Raw genomic sequence first — 27,457 nt, forward strand, 5'->3', positions numbered from 1 at the left:
GAACACCCACTGTAGGATTATACTGCACAGAACAGCTCAGGGAACACACTGTTCATCAAGGACATGTGGAATGTGCTGGTGAGAGCACCAGCATCACTGAGAAGTGAAAGGGTAAGAGGCAGGAAGGCTAGGGGTCCCCAAACAGAGGAAACAGGCTGCAAGTGTCAGACTCTTTTTATCTCTCTCTGAAGCGGCAGGAGGAAACAAAGTACAAGTGTCAGATTTTTCCCCTTCTCTATACAAAATTAAAAATGTTTATTTTAAAATTCTGTATTGCCATGACGACACCTGGTTCCACCTGAACTTAACTTTCCTCAAACCTTGATCTAACCAGTGTATTTTTCTTATGGAAATGTTCTCAAGCTATGTTAATGAGACTATGTATTTTCTTGGAAACCTGTCTTTCTTCAAGATTCATGTCAATCGTTTTATGGCCTGGGATGACTCACTTTGTGCCAATGTTATCTCAAAATGCATGTTATGGGTGAGGGGCTTGGTGTCACTCTCTGAGTTTTGAAATGTTTCCTGTCTCTAATTAGCAGCCTGCTAGTAGGTATATAACTTCCTGCTAAAGACTAGCAGGAGGGCACTCTTTCTGCCCTCTTCTGATGTCTATGTCAGAAGCTTTCTCTATTTCTTTTATACTTTAATAAAACTTTATTACACAAAAGCTCTGAGCAATCAAGCCTCGTCACTGGCCCCAGATTGAATTCTTCTCCTCGGGAAGCCAAGAATCCTGGCATCTTTCACGGCTCAGCAACAACCTTTCAGAAGTTCATGTGGCTCTCCTCTGCAGGCCAGGGCCAACAGTAGGCAGGGCAAACCCAGAACGGGGCTTATAACTAGCAAAAGGGATAACAGGGCCTCTTTCATTTAGGAAGGACCAGAAATTCACTCAGAGAAATGGAAATTTACTCTGGGTGTGGTTTTGCCTTAACTGCCCATAGATCCTCAGCCAGCACCATTTTATCCAGGGACTTAAGGAGTACCTGACCATTCACACCATGGAATAGCAACTAACCAAGGACTTGCTTCAAGGAAAGTGTGGGAGTGTGTCCGTGACCACAGGACCCCCTGGCATGTTACCTTCCACACCATTCAGAAGATGCTGACCTCATAGAGCAATGGAATGGCCTGCTAAAGGTGCAGCTGAAGCACCAGCTCAGAAGCAATACTCTACAAGGATGAGGTACCATCCTCCAGTATACAATGTAAATGCTAAATCCAAGACCTTTATATGGCTCCATATCCCCCAGAGGAAAAATACGTGGGTGAAGGAACCAAGGAAGGGAAGCAGAAGTGACCACATACACGGTCATTCCCAATAACCTACTAGTAGGGAGACATTAGGCTTCCTAGGTGGCTCAGTGGGTGAAGAATCCACCTGCAATGCAAGAGATGCAGGCAGATGCGGAATCGATCCCTGGGGAAGATCCCCTGGAGAAGGGTACAGCAACCCACTCCAGTGTTTTTGCCTGGAGAATCCCATGGACAGAGGAGCCTTGAAGGGTACATACAGTCCATGGGGTTACAAAGAGTTGGACATGACTGAAGTGGCTGAGCACACACGCACACAGGGAGACATTGTGCTTTCAGTCCCCCATAGCTTTGAGCTCTGCAGTGTAAGAGGTACTGGTACCCAGAGGGCACACTTCTGACCAGGGGCATAGCAAGAGTCCCGTTGAACTATAAGCTGCCAGCAATGCCTTTGGACACCAGAGGGATGGGAGATATGAATCAAAAATACTCTGTTATCCATATAACCACCTGTATTACACATAAGGCTGCTGCTGCTAAGTCGCATCAGTCGTGTCCGACTCTGTGTGACCCCATAGACGGCAGCCCACCAGGCTCCCCCGTCCCTGGGATTCTCCAGGCAAGAACACTGGAGTGGGTTGCCATTTCCTTCTCCAATGCAGGAAAGTGAAAAGTGAAAGTGAAGTTGCTCAGTCGTGTCTGACTCCTAGAGACCCCATGGACTGCAGCCTACCAGGCTCCTCCATCCACGGGATTTTCCAGGCAAGAGTACTGGAGTGGGGTGCCATTGCCTTCTCCGACACATAAGGCAGTATGGTATTATTTGAAGATGGACTTATATTACTTTAAAATGTATATTATAACTCTAGGGCAACAATTATATTCATGATACTAATAGAGGGGTAAAAAGGTGAAGAAACACACATTAGAACTGTTATACTAAGAAAGAATTCGTATACTAAGAAAGGAAATAAAATGGAATCATATAAAAAGCTCAATTAAAATCATAGAAGAGAGAAAAAGAGGTTGAGGAGGAAACAGTACAAATGCAACAAATAGATAACAGTTAGAAAGGTGATAGATATTAATCTAACTATATCAATAATCACTTTAAACATAAATGGCCTAAATGCACCAATTAGAAGACAGAAATTGTCAGAGTGGATTATAGACCCAATTATAAAGACAGGTAGGTTAAAAAAAAAAAAAAAAAAAGGATAGACAGAAATATACCAAAAAAACACTAACCAAAAGAAAGCTAGGGTAGCTACATTTTTATCAGACAAAGGAGGCTTCAGAACAATGAATACTATCAAGAATAAAGAGGAGCATTACATAATGATAAAGTGGTCAATTCTCAGGAAGACATAACAATCCTTAATGTATATGAACCTGACAACACAGAATCAAAATAAGTGAGACAAAAACGGACAAAACCAGGGACTTCCCTGGTGATTCAGTGGTTAGGACTCCATGTTTCTACTGAAGGGGACATGGGTTCGATCCTTGGTCAGGAAACTAAGATTTCAGCCAAAAACAAACAAACAAAAAAAAGCCTGACAAACTGAAAGGAAAAATAGATATACCCAACTATCAGAATTTGAGACTTCAACATCCTTTTGTTAGTAATTGATAGATCCAGAAGACAGAAAATCAATATGAATGGAGAAGGGAGAAGATGAAAACCAGTAAAAGCCCTGAGACAATTGCAGCAAGGTTGGTCTAGACTCTTCTTCTCTGTTTCCCCTCAGATATAGAGGCTCACAGAAACATTGTGCAGGTTTGGAGAAATGAATCAATGCAATGCAAAGGGAAGGCTGGGCAGGCATGGAAGTGCATGGCTTAGATCACCTTTCAAGAAAGAATTTCCCATGTATCTGTAAGGAGTGAAGTTAGCTGACAGGCTCAAACTGCAGCGTCTTCCAAGATCAGCTGCAGTATTCTTGACAAAGCCATACTTTCCCTTGGAAGATTCTAGCCAACAACCTGGAATAGCGGTGATACTAGGGCCTGGCCATTTCTCTCCAAATTCGGACTCTTCTAACAGGCAATCTTTCCTCCAGAACTCTCCACTGGGTTGACCAAGACCTTGTCACATCTGTCTTGCAGCCTAAGGTATCTCTGCCCAATTTCCCTCCCTCCCTCGACCCTTTCACATGTGTTAGATCCACATTATGATCCATTACGGAGAAGGCAGTGGCACCCCACTCCAGTACTTTGCCTGGAAAATCCCATGGATGGAGGAGCCTGGTAGGCTGCAGTCCACGGGGTCGCTAGGAGTCGGACATGACTAACCAACTTCACTTTCACTTTTCACTTTCCTGCATTGGAGAAGGAAATGGCAACCCACTCCAGTGTTCTTGCCTGGAGAATCCCAGGGACGGGGGAGCCTGGTGGCTGCCGTCTGTGGGGTCACACAGAGTCAGACACGACTGAAGTGACAGCAGCAGCAGCAGCATGGTCCGTTAACCTAGTCTTGTTCCCTGCCCTTTTATCTTTCACAGGCTTTATCTCCAATTAACATCTTGCATTCCTAATTCCATATTAGCATCTGCTTCCCAGAGGACCCAAATTAACGCAATTAACCATTCACCACCGCCATCCACTTAGAGAAATTCTGCAGGAGACACTTAATCAAGCATTTCAAGGGTCTCTCCGTTATAATCAACATGTTTTCAGCAAGTTCCTCAGTTTATTTCACAGCTAGGTAATTCAGACAATGAAAATCATTTACTACCCCAAACTCACAATCTTCATCAAAAGCCTATGTGCTACAGCTACAGTTTTGCCCATCACTGCATTCAGTTTCTCTTGCATGGTACCATAATGATGAAGCTCATCATAAAAGCATAAATTTGGGTTGTTTAAAGTCAATCCGAGCCATGTTTATAATCATTCAAATTGAGGGTTTTTTTTTTTCCCCCCAGAAAGACACAGATTTTTCTTGAAACTCAAATAATCAAGTGATTACTTTTCCTTATGAAAGTCAGTGACTTTCTTGAGCAAAAGTCATAAAGCTGAGGAAAAAAATCCTTAACTGACAAGCATTAAGTGCTTCTCTTGAATCTCCATGTGTAGCTCCAGTGGACAGAGCCTTCCTATGGATAATGGTGTGTAGAGAGACATGTTTGTCAGGGTAGATTAGACTCTGCTGTAATAATAAACAAACCCTGAAATTTCACTGGCTTAATACAGAGATTTTTTTCTCACTCACACAAAGTCCTATGAGATGGTTCCTGTCTGAACAACTATTCTAGATAGGTTTCCTCTAAGTGATGAAAGGAGATCAGTCCCGGGTATTCATTGGAAGGACTGATGTTGAAGCTGAAACTTCAATACTTTGGCCACCTGATGCGAAGAGCTGACTCATTGGAAAAGACCTTGATGCTGGGAAAGATTGAGGGCAGGAGGAGAAGGGGACAACAGAGGATGAGATGGTTAGATGGCATCACCGACTCAATGGACAAGAGTTTGGGTGAACTCTGGGAGTTGGTGATGGACAGGGAGGCCTGGCGTGCTGCAGTTCATGGGCTCGCAAAGAGTCAGACACAATTGAGCGACTGAACTGAAGTGGTGAACTCAGGGATCCAGGTTTTTTGCATCATGCTATGCCATCTCAATTCCTTTGCTTCTAGATGCGTCAACATCAGAGTGTCAGCATGAAAAATTATGAGGGCTATTGTATGGGCCAGGCCTGAAGTGGCAGTTATCAATCCCATCATCCACTTGGTCATATCAAACCACATGACCCCACTTGGCTAAACGGAAAACCACAGGAAAATATAGAGGAGCACATGAATACTGGTGTACAGTCTCTGCCATAGTAGACTTTGCTTTTGGTATAACAGTTTGAATACTTGAAACAGGCCCTCCAGTTGGATTTACTACAGTTTTAACATTCTTCATCTGGTGGCTCAGAGGGTAAATAATCTGCCTGCAACGCAGGAGGGCCAGGTTCAATCCCTGGGTCAGGAATCCCCTGGAGAAGGGAATGGCTACCCACTCCAGTATTCTTGCCTGGAGAATTCCTTGGACAGAGGAGCCTAGTGGGCTACAGTCCATGGGGTTGCAAAGAGTTGGACACAACTGAGCGACTAACACTTTCCCTTCTCACTTTAACATCCTTCATACTATATCCTTATACATTAATTCTAGTCTAAATTATTCTCATGATATCCTTCCCTATCTCTGTTAATTGCCTCACTATCTACCCATTTCATCCTTCCTTGCAAGTGTGCTCAGTCGTGTCCAACTCTTTGCAACCCCATGGACTATAAGCAGCCCACCAGACTCCTCTGTCCATGGAATTCTCCAGGCAAAAATACTGGAGTGGGTTGCCATTTCCTACTCCAGAGGATCTTCCCAACCCAGGGATCGAACCCAGGTCTCCTGCATATCCCACTTTGGTATGCAGTGCTTTACCACTGGGCCACCAGGGAGGCCTCTCTATCCATTTATAAGTCCAAAATTTAGAAGTTACCTTTGTTTCCTCTACATGGAAACTAGAAAAAAGAGAGCCAAAGAGCCCAATGCATGGGTGATTCCAGAGCACCTTCCATGAATATTATGGTCTTATAGGAAGGCCAAAGAGTTGATGCCTTCCAACTGTGTGCTGGAGAAGACTTCTGAAAGTCCCTTGGACAACAAGGAGATCAAACCAGTCAATCTTAAGGAAGATCAACCCTGAATATTCACTGGAAGGACTGATGATGACGCTGAAGCTCCAGTAGTTTGGTAATCTGATGCAAACAGCTGACTCATTGGAAAAGTCCCTGATGCTGGCAAAGATTGAGGGCAGAAGAAGAAGAGGGTGTCAGAGGATGAGATGGCTGGGTGGCATCAGTGATGCCATGAACACAGACATGAACTTGGGCAAACTGCAGGAGATGGTGAGGGACAGGGAGGCCTTGTGTGCTGCAGTCCAAGTGGTCGCAGAGTCAGAGATGACTGGGTGACTGAACAACAACAATGACAGTGAGATATAGAAATGTTACTCCTATACAGTTCCATCTCCTCTTCCATTTTTTGTACTGTTTGCTCAGCAGCAAAACCTGCACTTCTCTACAGCATCCTTAATCTTGAACTTCCTCAGTCTCTATTCCAAATAAAGTTAGTCTCTTCAGGACAGCTATGCACCTCTGTTCGTATGGCCTGACTCTCACCCTCTGCAGAATCTCTGTGCTACTGCTCCTGAGATGGAACAGGAACTTTTATTATATCAATGCCATTCCCATATAAGCAAGACTCTAGGCTGGGGGGCAGGAGGCGATGGGGCATTGCTGGTCTTCTTGGTTTGTCTCTCCCAGTATGGAATCTCAGCTCTACAGGGAACCTGGTTTGAAGATTATTAAAGCCTAGTATTCTCAGCTTACTATGTCTGGAGTAGAGTTTCTGTCCTATGGATGTGAGCTGGGTGGAGGAAATGTCCTTTAATAGCTGAATGGATAAACAAATTATGGTACATCAATATAACAGAATATTATTCAAGAATAAAAAGAAATGAGCTATCAGATCACAAAAAGAAATGGATGAAACCTGAATGAATGTTATTAAGTAAATAAGCTAGTCTGGAAAAGGTTATACACTGCATGATGCCAATTATACAACATTCTGGAAAAGGTAAAACTTAGAGCAAATAAAAAATATCAGAGACTATTTTCTTTTGCTTCAGAATAGTTTTATTAGTTTGGATACAGTATGTCAGCGCTCAACAATTCCTCTCCTACTTTGACACATGAATCCACTCAATTGGGGTCTTCATTGCCCCATAGCTCATATACTGTAATGTTACTGTGTGCGTCTGCAGGAACCTCAACGTTGGGAGGGTTGAGGTTACCGCCGGTTGCCATGGTGAGTTTCAGATTATGCACCCTGGACATAAATTTCACAAGGTCCATCTCGAGCAGGGTTAAGGTATCGAACATATAGTCTTTGTTTGGGGGAAGCCTTTTTCTTTTTCTTTCCCGGAGAGCCAAATGAATCACCCTGATGGGAAGGAGGAGTCTGCACATTACTCTCGCCACTCTGTCCTGCCAACTTCACTGTCACATACATCAGCACAATGAAGAAAAGCCAGAGCAACGTGATCTCAAGCCAATCTTGGGCATACTCTGGTAGATTCTGCCAAATTAGAAAGTGTCCTCCACAGAGCACCTTCCCCTGGAGTTCTTCGGCTTTCTTTCTCTGAGAAGTAAACAACACAGATAACACCCATAGATAAGCACAGGAACCATTTGAGGGACCACACGATGTGCCGAGAGGAAATGGCCCCTGGTGTGCTGGTCTGCCCTGGCACCTGGAGAGTGAGGACCAAGCAAGGTTGGGCCCTTGGTAACGTCATAGAGGGCCCCACCCCAGCCAGAACCCATATGGCCATTGTGATGGCTTCAGGGCAGAGGACAAGAAGGCTTACAGGGGTCAACTGGGAGTAGGGCTTAAAGGGAAATGGTGATATTTCCAGCGGGCAATCAAAAAAGAGGTGGGAGCGACAGAATGCCATCTCCTTGTCAGTGTATTCTTTCTGAACCTGATGCTCTACTGGGAGGGTGGTTCAGTCTTCTATTTTTATTTTTCCATTTGTTAAATCCAGATACTGTGCTGAGCAGAGCAGACATGGGCATGTGGGCATGTGCCCCTGTGGAGCAGACAGCCAAGTGGGAAAGAAACATATTAAACCAGAGGCCACAAACTAGGAGCCACTGATATATTTTGTGTGGTCTACACTGTTCCTAAAAATGACTGTGCTCAGTCACTAAGTCATGTTTGACTCTTTAAGACCCCATGGACTGTAGCCCTCCAGGCTCCTCCGTCCCTGGGATTTCCCAGGCAAGAATACTTCTCCAGGCATAGGGGATGTTTTAGGGCAGTTAAACTATTCTGTATGATGTTATGGTAAATACATGACACTACATATTTGTCAAAACCCATAGAACCTTACAGCACAAAAAGTGAATCAATGTATGCGTGTTAAAAAAACATTTTGACATCAAGAATGGAATGCAGATTTGACTAAACAATCCAATTATATCACAACTGTATGAAACCACCCTCACTAAGATTCCCTGACTTAAACAACTTTAGAAATCTAGTTTGCAAGACTAAAAGCAAAAGATAAAAACACTGTCATCTAGTTGATAGTGTTCTTTCTTGTATGGGTATAGGTTAACAATCCTGATACGTTTATACATGTATGCTTGACTTGAACAGTTAAATAAATGGCACATGAGTATACATACATATACTTCTTTGTCTTGTTAGCTGAAAGGGTCTAAGAGAAATGATAGTCCCCAAATCTGAAATAAACAAATATAGAAATAAGCACAGATCTTGGTTCCCAATACTATTTTCCAATAAAGGAACCAGGCTTCTTGGAGAAATTACTGATTGTAGGGCTCAAATAGGAAATATAGAAGAGGAGCCTGGAGGATCTTATTGTGTCCAAAAGGATGTGCTAAAAAATAAAAAAGCCCCGTGGTAATGGGGTTACATCAAAGAAGACAGGAATGAGCTCCCAATGGCCAAAGCTGTAACAAAATGAGCAAAGTAATAAATTAAGTAAGTAACCTTTTGGTACTATACCCCAAAGTATAAAATAAATATCTATGGGTCAAAACTGATATAAATAAACAATTGAATACATGTGAGAGAATAGACCAATTTCCCATGCAGAAGAATTTCAGATATGTGACACAGGTAATTTTGCTCTCAGGGAGGTGGATTGTACCTCCCTATTCCTTAAGAGTGAATTACACGTAGTGACTTCCTTCCCAAAAAATACAACAATATGGAATGAGAGAAAAAGAGTAACTTGACAGTGGGATAACCTGACAAACACTACTTCAGCCATGTGGTCAGCGTCAGCATTAACAGGGATAAGGCGATGTTGACAGTATCAGATGATGAAAGGGACACTCAACCTCTGCAGGCTTCCTCCCCCCAAATCTATCCCAGGCTAATAGGAAAAACATCAGACATATCCAAGTTGAGGAACATTTTATAAAATACTTGACTGCTACTGCTAAGTCACTTCAGTCGTGTCCGACTTTGTGAGACCCCATAGACGGCAGCTCACCAGGCTTCCCCATCCCTGAGATTCTCCAGGCAAGAACACTGGAGTGGGTTGCCATTTCCTTCTCCAATGCATGAAAGTGAAAAGTGAAAGTGAAGTTGCTCAGTTGTGTCCGACCCTTAGAATGGACTGCAGCCTACCAGGCTCCTCCGTCCATGGGATTTTCCAGGCAAGAGTACTGGAGTGGGGTGCCATTGCCTTCTCCAAAATACTTGACTAGTACTCCTCAAAACTATCGAGGTCATAAAAAATAAGGGAAGTCTGAGAAATTGTCACATCCAAGAAGAGCCTCAAGAGACATGGCTACTACATGCAATGTGGGATCTGGGATGGGTTCCTGGAACAGAAAAAGAACATTGGGTACAAAGAAAATCTTAGTAGAAAAAAACCTTAGAAATACAGTAAGCACTCTAGTTAATAACAATATGTGTGATATTTGGGAACTTTCTGATATATGGAAACTACCTTTGCTTTTTTGTAAATCTGAAATTGTTCTAAGATTTTTTAAAGTTTATCTTTAAAACATAGAGCAATAAAGGCAACATTAACATTATTTGCTGATGACATAATTGTATATCTGGAGACTCCAAGAGAAAAGTACTATATACAGCCAGCCTTTCCTATCCATGGGTTTCACACCCAAGGATTCAACTAATTCTGGATTTAAAATATTTATTTAAAAAACTCCAGAAAGTTCCAAAAAGCAACATTTAAATTTACCATGTGCTGGCAACTACTTACATAGCATTTACATTGTATTTACAACTATTTATGAATCATTTACATTGTATTAGGTATTATAAGTAATCTAGAGATGATTTAAAGATATGGGAAGATGTGTGTAGTTTATATGTAAACACTAAAATGCTACACTACTTTTTATCAGGGACTTGATCATCCATGGATTTGGGTGTCTGATGGTTGGCGGTGGTGTCCTAGAACCAATCTCCCACAGATATCAAGGGCCAGCTGTACCTTAAGGGAAGTGAGCTAGATGGCTGGATAAAAATAATAATATATAAAACAGTGTTCCTATACACTAACAACCAATTACATTAATAATGGAAGACACCATTTATAATAGCTACAAACAGATAATTACCTAAGAATATATTTTAAAAGAAATATGCAATAGCTATTTTAAGAAAATTCTGAAATGCTACTGAAAAACACAATGTAATGCCTGACAAAATGGAAAGATATCTATTTGGGGGGGTATGAAAAATTTTATACAGATATCAATTTTCCTCAAATTATTCTATAATTGTGATAAGATCTCAACAAAAATACTAATATGATCGGTGTAGGAAATAAGCTAATACTAAAATGTATGTGGAAAAACAAACATGTAACAAGAGGCAGGACATTTCTGAAAAAGAAGACTAATGAGCATGGAAGGCAGTCCTTACTAGCTTTTAAAGCATATGGTTAAGACTACACAGTTACATAGAGAAGTACTGGTACATGACTAGTACTGGTACATGGTTAGACAGCGTTCACTAGGTAAGAAGAGAATACAGAAATCAACTCAACTACACACACACACATACACACAGAGCTTTTGTCTGAATGTGTTTCCCCCCAAATTCATGTTGAAAACCTAATGTCCAGTGTGATGATATTAGAAGGTGGGCCTTTGGGAGATAATTAGATCATGAGGGTGGAGCCCTCAAGAATGAGGATTAATGCTCTTACAATGAGAACTCACAGAGCTCCCTAGCTCCTTTTGCCATGTCAGAATACAGTAAGTCCCTTACATAGGAATCTTCAAATTGCAAACTTTCAAAGCTTAGAACTTGCATTCCCACGTCCAATCACGCAATTTAGTTCATGTGTCTGGTGGACATTGTCACATGCATGCCTCCTCTACAAGTGGTGCTTTTGTGTACTGTACTGTATAGAGTACATTAGTACAGTCTTTTTATTTCTAGCCCAGGATGTCCCAAAGCAAGTGTAAAAGCAGTATTATATAGCCAATTCTGTTAGTTGGGTACTAAGGCAAACTTTTTTGGACTTACGTACAAATTGGGCTTACAAGCGCACTTTCAATATGGAACTCATTCATATGCAGAAGACTTTCTATAGGAGAGAAGTCTGCACTCAGAAAAGAGCCTTCATCTGGCCATACTGGTACCTGATCTTGTACCTCTAGCCTTCAGAACTGTGAGAAGTAAATTTCTGTTGTTCACGGGCCCCTCTGTGCCTGGTATTTTGTTACAGCAGCCCAAATGGACACACATACACATTAAGAATATGATAAAGGTAGAAGGTGTCATTTGACACTGGGAGAAGAAAGTTTGTTCAACAAATTGTGATGCACTACATAACAACCTTCTGGAAAAAACATAAACTTGAAGAATTGTCTATACCCCATAATTCACATATAAGTTCCCTATCTGAAACGTGCTTTATCTATCTTAGACTTGCAATGCCCACTTGTCCTTCAAAATTCAATTCAAGACACCCCCCCCCCTTCTCCTTCTGTCTCTTGCTGAATAAGTCATCATAAAGCAATTAGGTGAGATCAATCAAGACAGGCATCCATGACAGGGGAGCATGGAGCTGACTCATTTGAAAAGACCCTGATGCTGGGAAAGATTGAAGGCAGGAGGAGAAGGGGACAACAGAGGATGAGATGGTTAGATGGCATCACCGACTCAATGGACATGAGTTTGGGTAAACTCCGGGAGTTGGTGATGGACAAGGAGGCCTGGCGTGCTGTGGTTCATGGTGTCACAAAGAGTCAGACATGACTGAGTGACTAAACTGAACTGAACTGAACCTGTAAAAAGTATCCTAATATTTCCCTAACTTCTCACTGTAGTGTGATAGCCCATTAAGACTCCGCTAAAGGGAAGAGGGTACCCTGAATATCTAATGTGAGTATTCAGATCTGCTTAGCAGTCATACTTCTCACAGCCAATTAAGAGACAGACATTCTGCTGATACTGATACATCAGTATATATCAGATAGATCAGTATCTTATGAGTTGGTTCATTCATTCATATATTCAACAAACATTTAATGAGTGCTTACTAACCTACTCTGTGCCACACTGTTTTAAGTGCCACAAATATAAAAGTATACAAAATAAACAAAACTCCTGCCCTCATGGAGTTTACATTCTAGTGGGCTAAAGGAAGACAGGTTTTTAAGGAAAATACACAGTATGTCAGATAGTGATAAACTCTATAGACAAAAAGAAAGCAGGGAAGGGGACAGTGGTGGGCCTATTAGGAGGAAATTCCAATAATGGAAGGGAGAGAGAATAAATTTTAAAGAGAAAAATGAGTGTCAGTTATAAGATTTTTGGCCTGAGTTACAAAATAAAACAACAACAACAAAAAAGTTTTCATTTACTGACATGGGGACAACAAGGGGAGGAAAGGATTTGGTGTGGAAGACCAAAGGTTTAGTTTGAAGTACATTAGGCTTGAGATGGAGAAGGCAATGGCACCCCACTCCAGTACTCTTGCCTGGAGAATCCCATGGACGGAGGAGCCTGGTAGGCTGGAGTCCATGGGGTCGCTAGGAGTTGGACACGACTGAGTGGCTTCACTTTCACTTTTCACTTTCATGCATTGGAGAAGGAAATGGCAACCCACTCCAGTGTTCTTGCCTGGAGAATCCCAGGGATGGGGGAGCCTGGTGGGCTGCCGTCTATGGGGTCGCACCAGAGTCGGACACGATTGAAGCGACTTAGCAGCAGCAGCAGGCTTGAGATGCCCATTAGATGTCCAAGCAGAGCTATTAAAGAGGCATTGGGCTATGAGAATCTAGAGTTCAAGGGGGCATTCCAAGCTGGAGATACCTATTTGAGAGTCATCAGGACAGAGATAGTATTTAAAGCCACAAGACTAGATGAATCACCATGGAAATTAGTTTAAACAGAGAAGAGACTCAAGGACTGAGCCTAGAGCACTCCAATATTTAGAGATTGTGGAGATGAGGAAGAACCAGCAAAGGAGTTGGAGGAGTGACCAGTAGTTATCAAGAGTCAGCTCCCAGGGACTTCCCTGGTGGTCCAGTGGTTAAGAAGCCACCTGCCAATGCAGAAAATGAGGGTTCAATCCCTGGTCCAGGGAAATTCCACATGCCTCGGGGCAACTAAGCCTGTGTTATAACTATTGAGCCTGAGCTTTGGAGCCCATGAGCTGCAACTGCTGAGCATGCACTCCACAACTACCGAGTCTGCCTGCCCTAGAGTCCCTGCTCTGCAACAAGAGAAGCCACCACAATGAGAAGCCTTCGCATCCCAACTAGAGAGTAACTCCTGCTCGCTGCAACTAGAGAAAAGCCTGCACACGGCAACAAAGACCCAGTGCAACCAAAAATAAATAATTTTTTAAAAAGAGTCAGCCCTCAGAATGAGCTTACCACAGGGTACACTGATAACACCGAATTTCTGGATCCACAAAGCTAAGAAATAGATAGCAGGGACCCCTACCAAGGTACTACTGTCCTGTGAAATCTGGCTGATTAGTCAGTCAGTTTTTCCCTTTGACATCTTTGAAATGCAACAAACCTCATGCAAATTACATGCAAAATAGCAGTAGCATGGCAATATTGGGGAGATGTAGCTAGACTCTGGTTGGGGACACTAAACACCAGAACTGTGCCTGCCAAACTTGCAGGAGGAGCTGAGCCCTGTGACCCTCCAACCAGGCCTTCAGGCTCAATCTTGAAGAACATCCAGAGAGATGTTCTACACTGAAAACCACTACCAGTGCCCTAAGGGCAAAGGGCTACACCCCTTATTGTAGCCAGTTGCTGCTATTTTCATTGCTGTTGCCAGCACCAGCTGATCTACACTTGATCTTAGCCAAAAGGCCAAGAAGCAATCCAGCAGTCTAGAAGTAAAGGAACACACTCCATGACAACAGCTGAATCTCACCAGCAGGGTGAGATGAGGGTTAAGTGGGTGTGAGGATTGGATTAAGGTTAGAACTTCCAGTCTGTGATGGGCCAAGTCCAAGGAGGGGCTTCCCTGGTGGCTCAGTGGCAAAGAACCTGCCTGCCAATGCAGGAGATGCAAGTTTGATCCCTGGGTGGGGAAGATCCCCTGGAGGAGGAAATGGCAACCCACTCCAGTATTCTTACCTGGAGAATCCCATGGACAGAGGAGCCTGGCAGACCACAGTCCATGGGGTCGCACAGATTCAGACATGACTCAGTGACTAAACAACAACAGGTCCCAATAGCCTTGAACCTCTCCTCAGGACGTTCCCTCCACATCCTACTGTAATTGAATTTTTCACTGTCTGATGACACCTCTAAAGCACAGGCTGTTTATTCTCTCATCTCCCCATAGCTAAATTCCTTAGAGAGTGCCAAGTGATAGAGCTGGAACTCTCCTTGCGCCCCAAGGCCACTTTCTGATTTTTGTTCCTCCCACTCTTGAGAAGTCTCTGGCTCGTCCTACTTTCACACCTTCCTGTTATTTCACCCTCTCCTCACCCTGGTGGTAGTCTTCTGTCACCTTCCTGGTGATTGCCCTCATTCATATAGGCTTTCAGTTCAGTTCAGTTCAGCCACTCAGTCATGTCTGACTCTTTGTGACCCCATGGATTGCAGCACGCCAGGCTTCCCTGTCCATCACCAACTGTCAGAGCTTGCTCAAACTCATGTCCATCGAGTCAGTGATGCCATCCAACCATCTCATCCTCTGTCATCCCCTTTTACTCCCACCTTCAATCTTTCCCAGCATCAGGGTCTTTTCCAATGAGTCAGTTCTTTGCACCAGGAGGCCAAAGTATTAAGTTTCAGCTTCAACATCAGTCTTTCCAATGAATATTCAGGACTGATTTCCTTTAGGATGGACTGGTTGGATCTCCTTGCAGTCCAAGGGACTCTCAAGAGTCTTCTCCAACACCACAGTTCAAAAGCATCAATTCTCCAGCACTCAGCTTTCTTTATAGTCCAACTCTCACATCCATACATTACTACTGGAAAAACCATAGCATTGACTAGATGGACCTTTGTTGGCATAGTAATGTCTCTGCTTCTTAATAAGCTGTCTAGGTTGGTCATAACTTTTCTTCCAAAGATCAAGGATATTTTAATTTCATGGCTGCAGTCACCATCTGCAGTGATTTTGGAGCCCCCCGCCAAATAAAGTCTCTCACTGTTTCCATTGTTTCCCCATCTATTTGCCATGAGTGATGGGACCAGTTGCCATGATCTTAGTTTTCTGAATGTTGAGTTTTAAGCCAACTTTTTCAGTCTCCTCTTTCACTTTCATCAAGAGGCTCTTTAGTTGTTCTTTGCTTTCTGCCATAAGGGTGGTGTCATCTGCATATCTGAGGTTATTGATATTTCTCCCAGCAATCTTGATTCCAGCTTGTGCTTCATCCAGCCTGGCATTTCTCATGATGTACTCTGCATCTAAGTTAAATAAGCAGGGTGACAATATACAGCCTTGGCATACTCCTTTCCCAATTTGGAACCAGTCTGTTGTTCCATGTCCAGTTCTAACTATTGCTTCTTGACCTGCATACAGATTTCTCAGGAGGCAGGTCAGGTGGTCTGGTATTCCCATCTCTTGAATAATTTTCCACAGTTTGTTGTGATCCACACAGTCAAAGGCTTTGGTGTAATCAATAAAGCATAAGTAGATGTTTTTCTGGAGCTCTCTTTCTTTTTTGATGATCCAACAGATGTTGGCAATTTGATCTCTGGTTTCTCTGCCTTTTCTAAATCCAGCTTGAACATCTGGAAGTTCATGGTTCACATATTGTTGAAGCCTGGCTTGGAAAATTTTGAGCATTACTTTGCTAAGATCACATGGACCACAGCCTTGTCTAACTCAATGTAACTATGAGCCATGCCATGTAGGGCCACCCAAGACAGATGGGTCATGGTGGAGAGTTCTGACAAAATGTGGTCCACTGGAGAAGGGAATGCAAACCACTTCAGTATTCTTGCCTTGAGAACCCCATATAGGCTTTAGTTCTTAACTATCTGTCCTCTTTGTCCCAACTTCTCCCATCATTCTCAGTCACTTCAACATTCACATGGTCAACCACCCAGCACCCTGGTTTCTTGTTTCCTTATCTGCCCATTGCCAGGGACCACTGCCACTTCACAATCCAGGGCAGCAGTATGGGGCCCTGTATCCTGAAGGTCCATGCATTCTTTTCATTTACACATCAACACATGATTTCCAGAGGCTGACAAATCTTTAATACAGGATATATGTAAAAGTATATACAATTTTTTTTTTACTAGGAATTAGGCCTGTGCTTCATTCTTTTCAGTTTTGCTTTCCATAGAACTCACCATGGATCAGTGATTACAAATGGGACTTTAAAGTTTAACAGTAGATAAAAATAAACCCCCAATAATACAAAAATACACATGCACACGGTTAGTCATTGCAATATCTTTTATAATTGCAAAATACTGGAAACCACCTGAACACTCATTCCTAGGAGTGTGGCTAAATAAACTGTGGTACCTCCATGCAACTGTAAATAAATATTTTTTATCTAAATAAAAAAATAAATAAATAATAAATATTTTGTGGCTGTAAATAAGAGCGAGAATGATATCTATAAACTGAGTTGGAGTAACACCTAAGACATAGTATACAATGAAAAAAGCAAGTACCAATGTTATATCTATAGAAAGTCACCTTTTATGTAACAAAAGGAGATATTTTCATACAAGCACCTGTATACTAATGTTTTGTAGCCACTCTACTCATAATAGCCAAAAACTGGAATCACCATAAATGTCTATGAATGGCTGACCAAATTATGTTACATCCACACAATGGAATATGACTTAGCAATAAAAAGGAAGAAACTACTGATGAACATAACAACATGGTTGAATTTCAAAGGCATCATGCTAAGTAAAAGAAGATGGTCTCAAAAGGTTATACAACCATGTGCATGCATGCTAAGTCACTTTGCCATGCCCTCCTCCAGGGGATCTTTGTGATCCAGGGTGCAAACCCATGTCTCTTATGTCTCCTGCATTGGCAACTGGGTTCTTCACCACTAGTGCCACCTGGAAGCCCCTATAGAACCATGTTTTCATGTATATGACATTCCCAAAGGGCAAAACTATAAGAACATAGCAGTGCTTGTCAGAGTTGAGAGTCAGGGAGGCTTTGACTGCAGACAGACAGCACAGGAGAATTCTGGGCGCTGATGGATCAGTTCTGTATTCTGATTGGGGCTAATTACACAGATCTATACATGTGTTAGTACGCATATAACAAATTCTATATCAAAATAAGGTAATTTTACATAATTATACATAAATGTACATAAATGACAAAAAGTGTAGAGGTGGAGTTGGTGATCAAAATGTGATGAGTTTAGGGACTTCCCCAGTGGTCCAGTGCTGAGGGTTCTATGTTTCCACTGCAGGAGGCACGGGTTTGAACCCTGGTCAGGGAACTAAGATCCCACACGCCACACAGCAGGCCAAACTCACTCAGAAAGATGGTGCAGAGAGTGGAGTGCAGTTTATTACACCGGCGGGCCCAAGGCAGAGTCTCCTCTTAGCCAAGGACCCTGACCAGCATTTGTGAAAACCTTATATACCCTAAGTGTACGTGCCCAAATCCACCTCCCCAAATGCCGTGAAACTAGTCTGAACAAAGGAAGAGAAAGATACAATCAAAGTTAACCTGTGATTCATATGCCTTAAGCCTAGGTAGTTAATGGTGGACAATTATCAATAGGCCTGTGGTCATACCCCAATAAGCATAATAGAATTAATGATTCTATTTGGTTACACAGATAATTAGGGAATTCTTTTAGGCAATGGAGAGTCTAGGTATGAGCCCTGGGGTTCTTCCATCCGGGGGGTCTGGTTTTCCAGTTGGTATGTCGTTTCCATAGATACTGGGCATATAGCTCAAAGTCCACAGTCCAGCCCAAGATGGAGTCCTGCTTTCAAGATGGAGCCTGTTCTATTTCCTCCTTTAGTCCTAGGTCTTCAGACATATATTAAAGATATATCATTTCATCACCTGGACCATCTCTTGCTGCTGCTGCTGCTGCTGCTAAGTCACTTCAGTCATGTCCAAGTCTGTGTGACCCCATAGACGGCAGCCACCAGGCTCCCCCGTCCCTGGGATTCTCCAGGCAAGAACACTCGAGTGGGTTGCCATTTCCTTCTCCAATGCATGAAAGTGAAAAGTGAAAGTGAAGTCGCTCAGTCGTGCCCGACTCTTAGTGACCCCATGGACTGCAGCCTACCAGGCTCCTCCATCCATGGGATTTTCCAGGCAAAGTACTGGAGTGGGGTGCCATTGCCTTTTCCAGGACCATCTCTTAGTGTTATAAAAATAACAAAGAAACAAAGAAACTAAACAAACCAGCAACAAAGAAACTAAAAGTATTATGTGACTACCATAAAAAAAAACCACACACACATTGAAATTTGGAATACCATGGCTTGGTAATGGGAGTAAATTAAATTGCCCTATGTGAAAAATGTATCCCCATCCTAGTTCCTGATACAGAGTAACAGTTCAGCAAACATTTGTGGAATGAACAAAGGAGTGAGAAAATGAAAGAAGGCTTACACATTTTGATATGAAACCCTGCGTCTTCAACATCATCAAAAAGTTTGAAGCAGAATGGAAGGATATTCAAACATCACTTAAAGCTAAAATACAGTGTGCCAAGGGAGAAAAATGAAAAAGCTGTGGAAGCCACACTTTATAGTGTTCTATTTAACCACAAAGGTCAGGGCTACTGAAGTCATTGTTGACACAGTTGCCAAAACTTCTGCTCAAGACATGGTGAAAATGATGACTGGGTACAAAGAGTCTCTATCAGATATCACAGTTCACTTTAGAATTACAGATGTGGCTGGAAATTTACAACGGCAAACATCCAATTTCTGACAAAATGACAGTATTTACTGGGAATTGATAAATTCTACTAAGCTTGTGAATCTAGCTCATCTTTTGAGTTTTTACCATGGGTTAGATCTAAATAAGTAATTTTGTAAAGACATTATGTTCTGCTAATCTTTTCCGACTTGGAAAACTGAAGAAAGAAATTCCTTCCTTTCTTCCTTCCTTCCATCCTTCATTGATCTAATGTTTACTGAGCACTAACTATGCACCAGCCAGTATTCCAGGCACAGGGAACACAGTTGTGAACAAGAGACAAGATCCCTTCCCTTATGGAACTTACATTCTGGTAACTTGAAACAGACGATAAACCAAGAAAGAAAAATAGCAAATAGGGAAAAACGCCACACAGAGGATTGAAATGGGGCGATGTGGCAGAGTGAATGAGCGTGTGCAGACGGGGTGGGCTGGTCAGCCTTCTAACAGGAGATAACATTTAAGCTGAGCTCAGAATGACAAGGAATCAGCTCTGCTAATATGTGAGGAAAGGACTTTCCAAGCAGAGGGAGCAGCTTGAGTCGTGGTTCTCAGAAGGAATGGCGCTGCTTCCTAGAGGCCATTTTGGAAGTTTGGGGGGAGTGAGCCCACAGGGACTGCAGGACTCCATTGGCATTTAATGGGCAGGGCAGGGATGCTGCAGAGCTGCAATGCACCAGACTGTCCTGCATCCTTCATGACTTTCGAAGATCCCACCAGGCACCCATATAAGTGGAAAAGCTGTTTCTCATTATCAGAGTTGAAAACTTAACTCTGCTTAACTCATAAAGACAAAACATTTTTAGCACAGTGTTTATGCACATGGAACTTCCTAGGAATGCAATTACCATGTAAATAGAAAGCAGATTGTATTCTATTTCATTCAGAACTTCACCAAGAGTTGTTCAACATTTCAAAGCCAACACCTCCGGGAAGGCAAGGCAAACGTCACCTAATGAGAAAAACTGAACCTAATGGGAAAGGCTTCAGGGAAAACTGATGATGGTGGAGAGATTTTATTTTAAGGGATAAGACATGCCCAAGATAAAATGAAAAGAGGGGGAAAAAGAAAGCAGTACAAAAGGGCACATAGTCAAAAGTCGATCTCCCTTCCACCTCTGTTCCCACCATTCCCAGTTTTCTTCCCTAGACATAATCTGATTGTCAGGGTTTTTTACATACTTCCAGTGGTTTTATCTCATTTTTTTGTTTAGAAGGAAGGGAGAGAGGGAGAGAGGGGAAATACTCATACAAATGAATATTTGTTTGAACATTAAAAAAAAAAGATGAGGAAAGATACACCCAGCAGAGAGGGTATAGCTCAGTGGTAGAGCATTTGACTGCAGAAAAAGTGTGTGTGTATGTGCACGCATACACACATCAAGCTCTTAATGTTGGCTTCTCTAATGTTACCTCAGAGGATATTCAGGGAGACAGTTTTTTTTAATACACTTCTGTACTGTTTTTCTTGGTATGACAGGTATATTCGACATTTGCAATTTACAAAATCCCATAAGGTTAAAGAATAAAATACAAATTAAGAGAGCAGGAATCCACCAACATTGGCAAGATCAATTATAATCATATATATAATTATGATTATATATTATTATATAAATATTATTATATAATATATAATTATAATATTATATAATCAATATAGTATATATAATATAAAACATTATATATTATATAATCAATATATAATAATATAGCAAGATCAATTATAATCTTAGAAACATCAGCAAGCTGAACTAAGGTAATGTACTGAGAGAAGATTTCACTCTGTGAGAGAAACAAAAAGTGAGTGCTGAAGAATCCAAAACCATGAGCATCTCCCAACGTCTGCTGAGGACAGGAGGCTGCCTGCTGGCCTGAATCAGCTAGCCACCCTTTTTCCTCAAGTTACAATGCTACGTCTAAGATTATTTCACTTGCCGCCTCATTTCTCCTTTTTTTTTTTTAAGTTATCATACATTTATTTTTAACACAGCACCCCAGTTTCATATTGTGTGCCTTTTCCAAAGTTGGAGATCCTTAACTTACTATATTCTTCACAGGCTTTTCAATAAATATGAAGAGGCACTGAGGTTAACAAGTCTATAAGTGGCAATCCAAATATATGACACCCTCAAGGACTGATTTATGTTTAAGATTAATCTACATAATATTCCCAAGGTTTAGCAAATGAATGGGACTCTAGCTGAGTAAAATAGGAGCAAACCTTGTTCTGTTTGCACATGGCCATGAAAAGACAGAAGGCAGCAAATATTCTGCGCTTACCCATTTTACTGTGCAAGGTACCTACTGTGAAAATTTACTTTTGAGGTTAAAATAGACCACCAACTCACAATCTGTCCTGGCCCACAGCTGGGAAGACTAAAAGGATTCTTCTTGCCTCTGGCTCACTAGAACATCGTATTCCTGCTGAAGACAAAAAGAACAGCAGTGCTCAAGAAAAAAGGATACCTGGTTCCCGAGGTAGGTGCAGTTGAAATGCTCATGTAAGTTGCCTTAAAACCAAACAAAACCAGTACAACCCAGTCAAGCCACACTCCACACAATGTGGTGATTCCATCAACTGTTCCATTCCCAGGGCAGAGCTCCCTAAAGGACCTTTAGAACCTAGTCCTGTTGTCCAACAGAGTGCTTTAGGACAGGACTAGTAACTGGTTTCCTTACTGTAGTCCCCAAATTCCAATTCAAACCCTGTGAAATTCATGTCCTCTGGTCTTCAGAGTCATAAACCTACTTTCTCAACCTCCCACGGCCATTAAATTAGCTTACAGCAAGACAGGAGAATTCACAAAACAAGAAAAATAAGCATCCCAAATGGTTGAGAGCAGAGCAAGGTTTCTATAACTAGAACAAGTCCTCTTTTTCCATTTCCTTTTTCTAAATTGAAGTATAGTTGATTCAGAATGTTGTGTTTATTTTTATTGTACAGCAAAGGGATTCAGTTACATACATATGCATTCTTTTTCACACTCTGTTCCATGATTGTTTATCACAGGATATTGAATATACTTCCTTGTACTCTACAGTGGGACCTTGTTGATCCATTTTCTATATGATAGTTTGCATGAGCCCATCCCAAACTCCCAAGCCATCCCTCCCCCACTCCCTATACCCCTGGGCAACCAGTCTATTCTGTCTTTGAGTCTGTCACTGTTTAATAAATAGGTAGAACAAGTTCCCCTGATCAAAACCCTGCGACACCTTTTAGAAAAGGATCTTTATATCATCATGTGTGTTAGTAAATGTAGAAAATAACAATACAAGCCTAAAAGCAACTAGGATGTCTTATATTAACAGACTGCTGGACTACCTTTCCATTATTATTACTGAAACGGCTTTATAAGAAGAGAAAACAGGGAGAAATTTTTAATTTTTTAAAAAACTTATCAAAATCCTTCTTAGACTCTGGCCAAGTCACTGACTGCTAAGCCTTCTTTGCCCCTGTGGTCCCCTTAGCTCACAAAACCACCGAAACTGTCTCTACTCTGCTGTCCCAGGGGACGTTTAGTGTAGCTGTTAGGGAATGTTGTTACAAAACAGACCTGAATCCAGATGGCGTCTAGCCGCTGTGTGCCTAGAAAAGTCAATCTCTCTGTTTCCTCTTCTGTAAAAACATCTAATCATAGCTAACACATCTGTAGTGCTTACCTGTATCATTTTTCATTTACTACTTACAACAACCCCTAGAGGAGAAAAAAAAAAAACTGTAGATGAAGCGAGTGAGGCATAGAGAGGTTGAGTGACTTCCTCAAGGTCACACAGCTGGTAAACCGCAGGGCTCAGATGCTAACACAGGTTGGAGTCGAAGCTCTAAGCACCGTACCTACGGCCTCTCGAATTGAGAGTAATAAATGGGGACACACCCACTAAGGACTGTTTTGAAGATTAAATAAGACAATGTACGAAAAGCCTGATACTTGTCAAGTGTTGGATATCGTGTGTATGTTACAGAAGGTTTTTTCCTTCTGCCCTGAGAAATCTGTAAAGCGTTTCCTAGGGGCAGAAAAAAGGTCGCAGGGATGAGAACAGAGGCAAGGGAAGGAAGGGGGCAAGGTGGAACTTGGAAAGGGAGAAAGGGTATAAATAAGGCGGGGTGGCGGGGGCTGAATATTTAGAACACAAATAGAGCGGCCTAGGCCTTGAAAGAACGCGGTGAGTGTTTCTCAACCGCAAACAGAAACGTCTTGGCCGAAAATCAGACACTAAACCGGCACGGCCACGGCCTCAACCCCGGACCAGCCTCCTCAACCCCGCCCCGGCCCCAGGCCAGCTCCGGCCCGGCCGCGGACCGGCTTCCCGTCCGGTCCGCGGGTCCGCCCTACGCCGGGCGGAGCCTGGCCCGCCCCCTGCGCCGGAGCCCGGGAGCCCCAGGTCCGAGCCACGCGATCGGCCGGCCGCCCGGGGCTCGGGCCGCGGACGCGCGATGGCGACTTGGCGGCGGGACGGCCGGCTGACGGGCAGCCAGCGGCTGCTATGCGCCGGGCTGGCGGGGGCGCTCAGCCTCAGCCTCACCGCGCCGCTGGAGCTAGCCACCGTACTGGCCCAGGTCGGCGTCGTGCGCGGCCGCGCCCGGGGGCCGTGGGCCGCGGGGCTCCGCGTGTGGCGGACCGAGGGGCCCCGCGCCCTGTGGAAGGGGAACGCGGTGGCCTGCCTGCGCCTCTTCCCCTGCAGCGCCGTCCAGCTAGCCGCCTACCGCAAGTAAGAGCCGGGCGTGGGCGGGGCCAGGGCCCGGGAGGCCGCCGCCGGGTAGCCCGCGGCCCGACGCCGCCCGGGTGCTGGGGATCGGGCCGGCGGTGCGCCCCCGCCTGCTTCCGGATCTCGTGGGAGCCCCTTGGGCCAGAAGGCGACCTCTTCGGCCCCCAAAGTGTAGTCCCCTCCTTTTCTTCTTCACCTTTTCTGGGGATTTCTGCATTTTGAGGGCGACGCAGCTCTGGCCCAGAGAGGCTGACGGGGCTGGACGGGAGAGGAGGCGGAAGAGGGTGAAAGGAGATTTGGGGGGAAGGAGTGAAGAAATCTCCGGATAGATGGCTCCCAACCCCCCTCCCACTGTCCACCAACTTGGAAATTTTGCTTTGGCTGGCTTGGGAGAGAGACCTCTGAAGATACATGTATGGAAGAGGGTCTGTGTGACCAGAACCCTCAGAAGACAGTGCTTGCTAGGGACAGAGGGCCCAATCTACTGCCACCAAAAGGCCGCGGAGTTCGGCTCCCTGCCCTCTCCCCCAAGAAGCTGGCCTTTGGGGTCCTACAGAGGCTGCCCCACCCTCACTGCTCACTGGCCTCCTTTTAACACCTCCCACAAAAACAGCTGCTTTTTAGAAAAACTTCTGAATATGTAAATTAGCCTGATGAGTCTTAAAACTTCCTCAAGAACTCAGAGATATTTGCATTTTAACTGGAAACACAGCCTAAAAGAATGAAGTGATAGGGATGGGGTTTTAGGTAGAGATGTTTCTGTAGTTGGGGGGATGGTCCCGGGGTCCCCATTCGCTGGGAACAGCAGCCACCTCTGAAGCCTGGCCTCAGCTCAGAATTAGAGAAACACAATCCACAGTCTTGGCCACTGTAGGTCTGCCTTGCAGACTGACAGTCGAAGGATTTTGCCTTTGGCTCAGGGAGGCTGGAGCTGGAATTCTCATCCGACAACTGACAAGCCCAGTGGAATCTTCCTTATCACTGATTCCTCGAGGCCAGCGCTCATTTCACTTATGCCTGGAAATTGCGTTGCCTCTCTTACTCTGGGAAAGGAGGGTAGTGAGATGGTGGGGCATCTCTGTCAACGCTCTCTTTCCTCCCCAGGCCCCTTGCTCTCAGCAACATCTGGCCTTCAGTCTGTAAACATTTCTCCTCTGAGTTATAATGACTCAATTTCTCCCCACTTTACTGTATTGTCCACGAAGTATGGAACTCCTCCTTTGGAATGTGTACCAAGGAGAGGGAAGCAGAACTTCAAAGGCTGGTTTAAGTACTGTGGCTCTGCTGCTTACCCTCTCCAATATATACAGACATCCCTCCATATCCGGGAGGGGATTGGTTTCAGGACAACCTCCACCCCACCACTCCCCCACCCCCACTCCACATGCTCAAGTCTCTTCTATGAAATGGAGTAGTATTTGCATGTAACCTGCACAATCCTCCTGGATACTTTAAATCATCTCTAGGTTGGTTATACTACTTGATACAATGTAAATACTATGGGAAAAGTTGTAAATATAATGTAAATGCTATGTAAATTGTTGCTACTGTGCAGCAACTTCAAGGTTTGCTTTTTTGGAACTTTCTGGAATTTTTTTCTGAATATTTTCAATCTGCAGTTAGTTCTGGAACCCATGGACACAGAGGGATGACTGCATGTCATTGGATTTTTAAGCTTTTGAGATACCATTGACATGAAAAATTATCTATGTTTAAGGTGTACAAGTTGATGCTTTGATATATGTATACCTTGTGAAACGATTGCCACAATCAAGCTAATTAACATCCATTACCTCTATCTAGTTACCATTTCGTATGTGTGTGTGTGTATGTGTGTGTAAATTGTTGGATATTTACAACACCTGTCTCCTTCCCTGTACCGTCCACAGGACAGGAAGCTTATGCCCAGTTTACAGATGCACTGTTGGGCTCAGATTGGCCACACCACTCATCAGTGACAGAGCTGAACTCCACCAGGCCTTCTGACTCTAATACCCGTGCCCTATTACTTCATACTGCTTTCTGTCTGCATTCATTAAGTGCCCACTGTATGCATGATGCTGGGGACGATGCAAGGATGAAAGGGGCATGGTCCCTGTGTCCCGGAACTTCCAGAGCAATAAAATAAAACTATAGTATGTCCATAGCATGTGACTGCCAAGTTTAAAGTGCTATAGAAATTCACACCTCTGATGAGGGAGGAGATATAAAGATGTCGCAGCAGAGAAAAACCATCCAAGTTTGGTCTTGGGAAAATGAGTAGGAGTTTTCTGGCAAAGATGGGGAGAAAGATACTGCAGGTAATGCCATAAGCAAAGGCACAGCAGTGGGAAGGCATGCGGCATGACTGGAGCATAAGGTGTGTCTCTGGCTGTAATGGAAAATACAGCCAGAAAAGCAGGTTGGAATGAGATCTTGGAGGGGCAGATTAGGGAGTTTGGACTTTACTTGGAATGCAAGGGTAACTGGGGTGGATTTTTGATGGGGGAGTGCTGTGATTAAAGCAATTCAACAGGAATTGTCACCTGGTAGCTGCAGAGGACATCTAAAGAGGAAGAAGGCTGGGGGCGGCGGGACCAGTTAGGAACCAGTTGCACTAGTCCCTGTGGTGGCTGAGAGCATCTGAAATGGGCTGATGACCGTGGGAATGGAGAAAAGGAGATGTGTGGGAGAGGAAGAACACATAGCTACTCAGGCTAGGTTTGCTAATAATGTTTTCCTGAAACGTTAGTTTCTTTCTGAAAATTAAAAGGAAATATTTCAGTGATAGGCAGCCAAGTTGTGGATCAATCATGATGCCAGACTTCCTACATTAAGACGATACCTTGGATCCATCATTATACTGAATTTGCAGATCCATGAATTTGCAGAACAGTTAGTTGTGGGTAATGGTACAGCCTGTGATTGTGGGTTTGAATAAAAAAGCATAAACATACAGAATGTTCAGAAAATGCAGTGGTTCAGGGCTTCCCTGGTGGCTCAGTTGTAAAGAATCCACCTGCCAATACAGGTTTGATCCCTAGTCCAGGAAGGTCCCACATACCACAACTATTGAACCTGTGCTCTAGAGCCTGGGAGTTCTAGAGCCTGTGCTCTGCAATGAGAAGCTACCGAAATGAGAAGCCCATGCACCACAGCTAGAGAGTAGCCCCCACTCGCTGCAACTCGGGAAAAGCCCACACAGCAACAAAGACCCAGCACAGTCAAAAATAAATAAATAAAATTTTTTTTTTAAAAAAGCAGTAGTTCAGTGACTTGCTCACAAACACAATTAATGGCACAGCTGGAGCTTGAAACCAGGTCTTCTGCTTAGTCCAGTGCTCAGCTTAACGTTGTGATGATGACATATCTCCCTACTTGGATTTACAATGAAAAGAATGCGCTCAGTAGAGTCTGGGAGGAGCTAGGTCCTTGTACTAAACAAATAAAATCTAACACAATGGGTGGCTATCGGATGTAGACCTTTACCCAACTTTATGCTACAACTGTTTGTCTAGCTGTATAAGCATTGTTTTGGGTTCCTGAAACTCTGAAATTGTTCATCACCAACACCATTTCCTTA

General features: G+C 43.4%; 1 protein-coding gene across 1 annotated transcript in view; it reads left to right on the forward strand.

Annotated features, from left to right (window-relative positions):
* The first annotated feature begins 23,543 nt into the window (after window positions 1–23,543).
* Window positions 23,544–27,457, forward strand: part of SLC25A43 (solute carrier family 25 member 43) — a 40,900-nt gene continuing 36,986 nt past the window's right edge. The window contains exon 1 of the mRNA XM_070784954.1: window positions 23,544–23,898. Within this exon, the coding sequence (XP_070641055.1) occupies window positions 23,624–23,898 (275 nt within the window). The 5' untranslated portion in view covers window positions 23,544–23,623. The remainder of the gene's footprint in view (window positions 23,899–27,457) is intronic.

This window comes from Bos indicus, chromosome X (assembly GCF_029378745.1).
Source record: "Bos indicus isolate NIAB-ARS_2022 breed Sahiwal x Tharparkar chromosome X, NIAB-ARS_B.indTharparkar_mat_pri_1.0, whole genome shotgun sequence".
Taxonomy (NCBI): Eukaryota; Metazoa; Chordata; class Mammalia; order Artiodactyla; family Bovidae; genus Bos; species Bos indicus.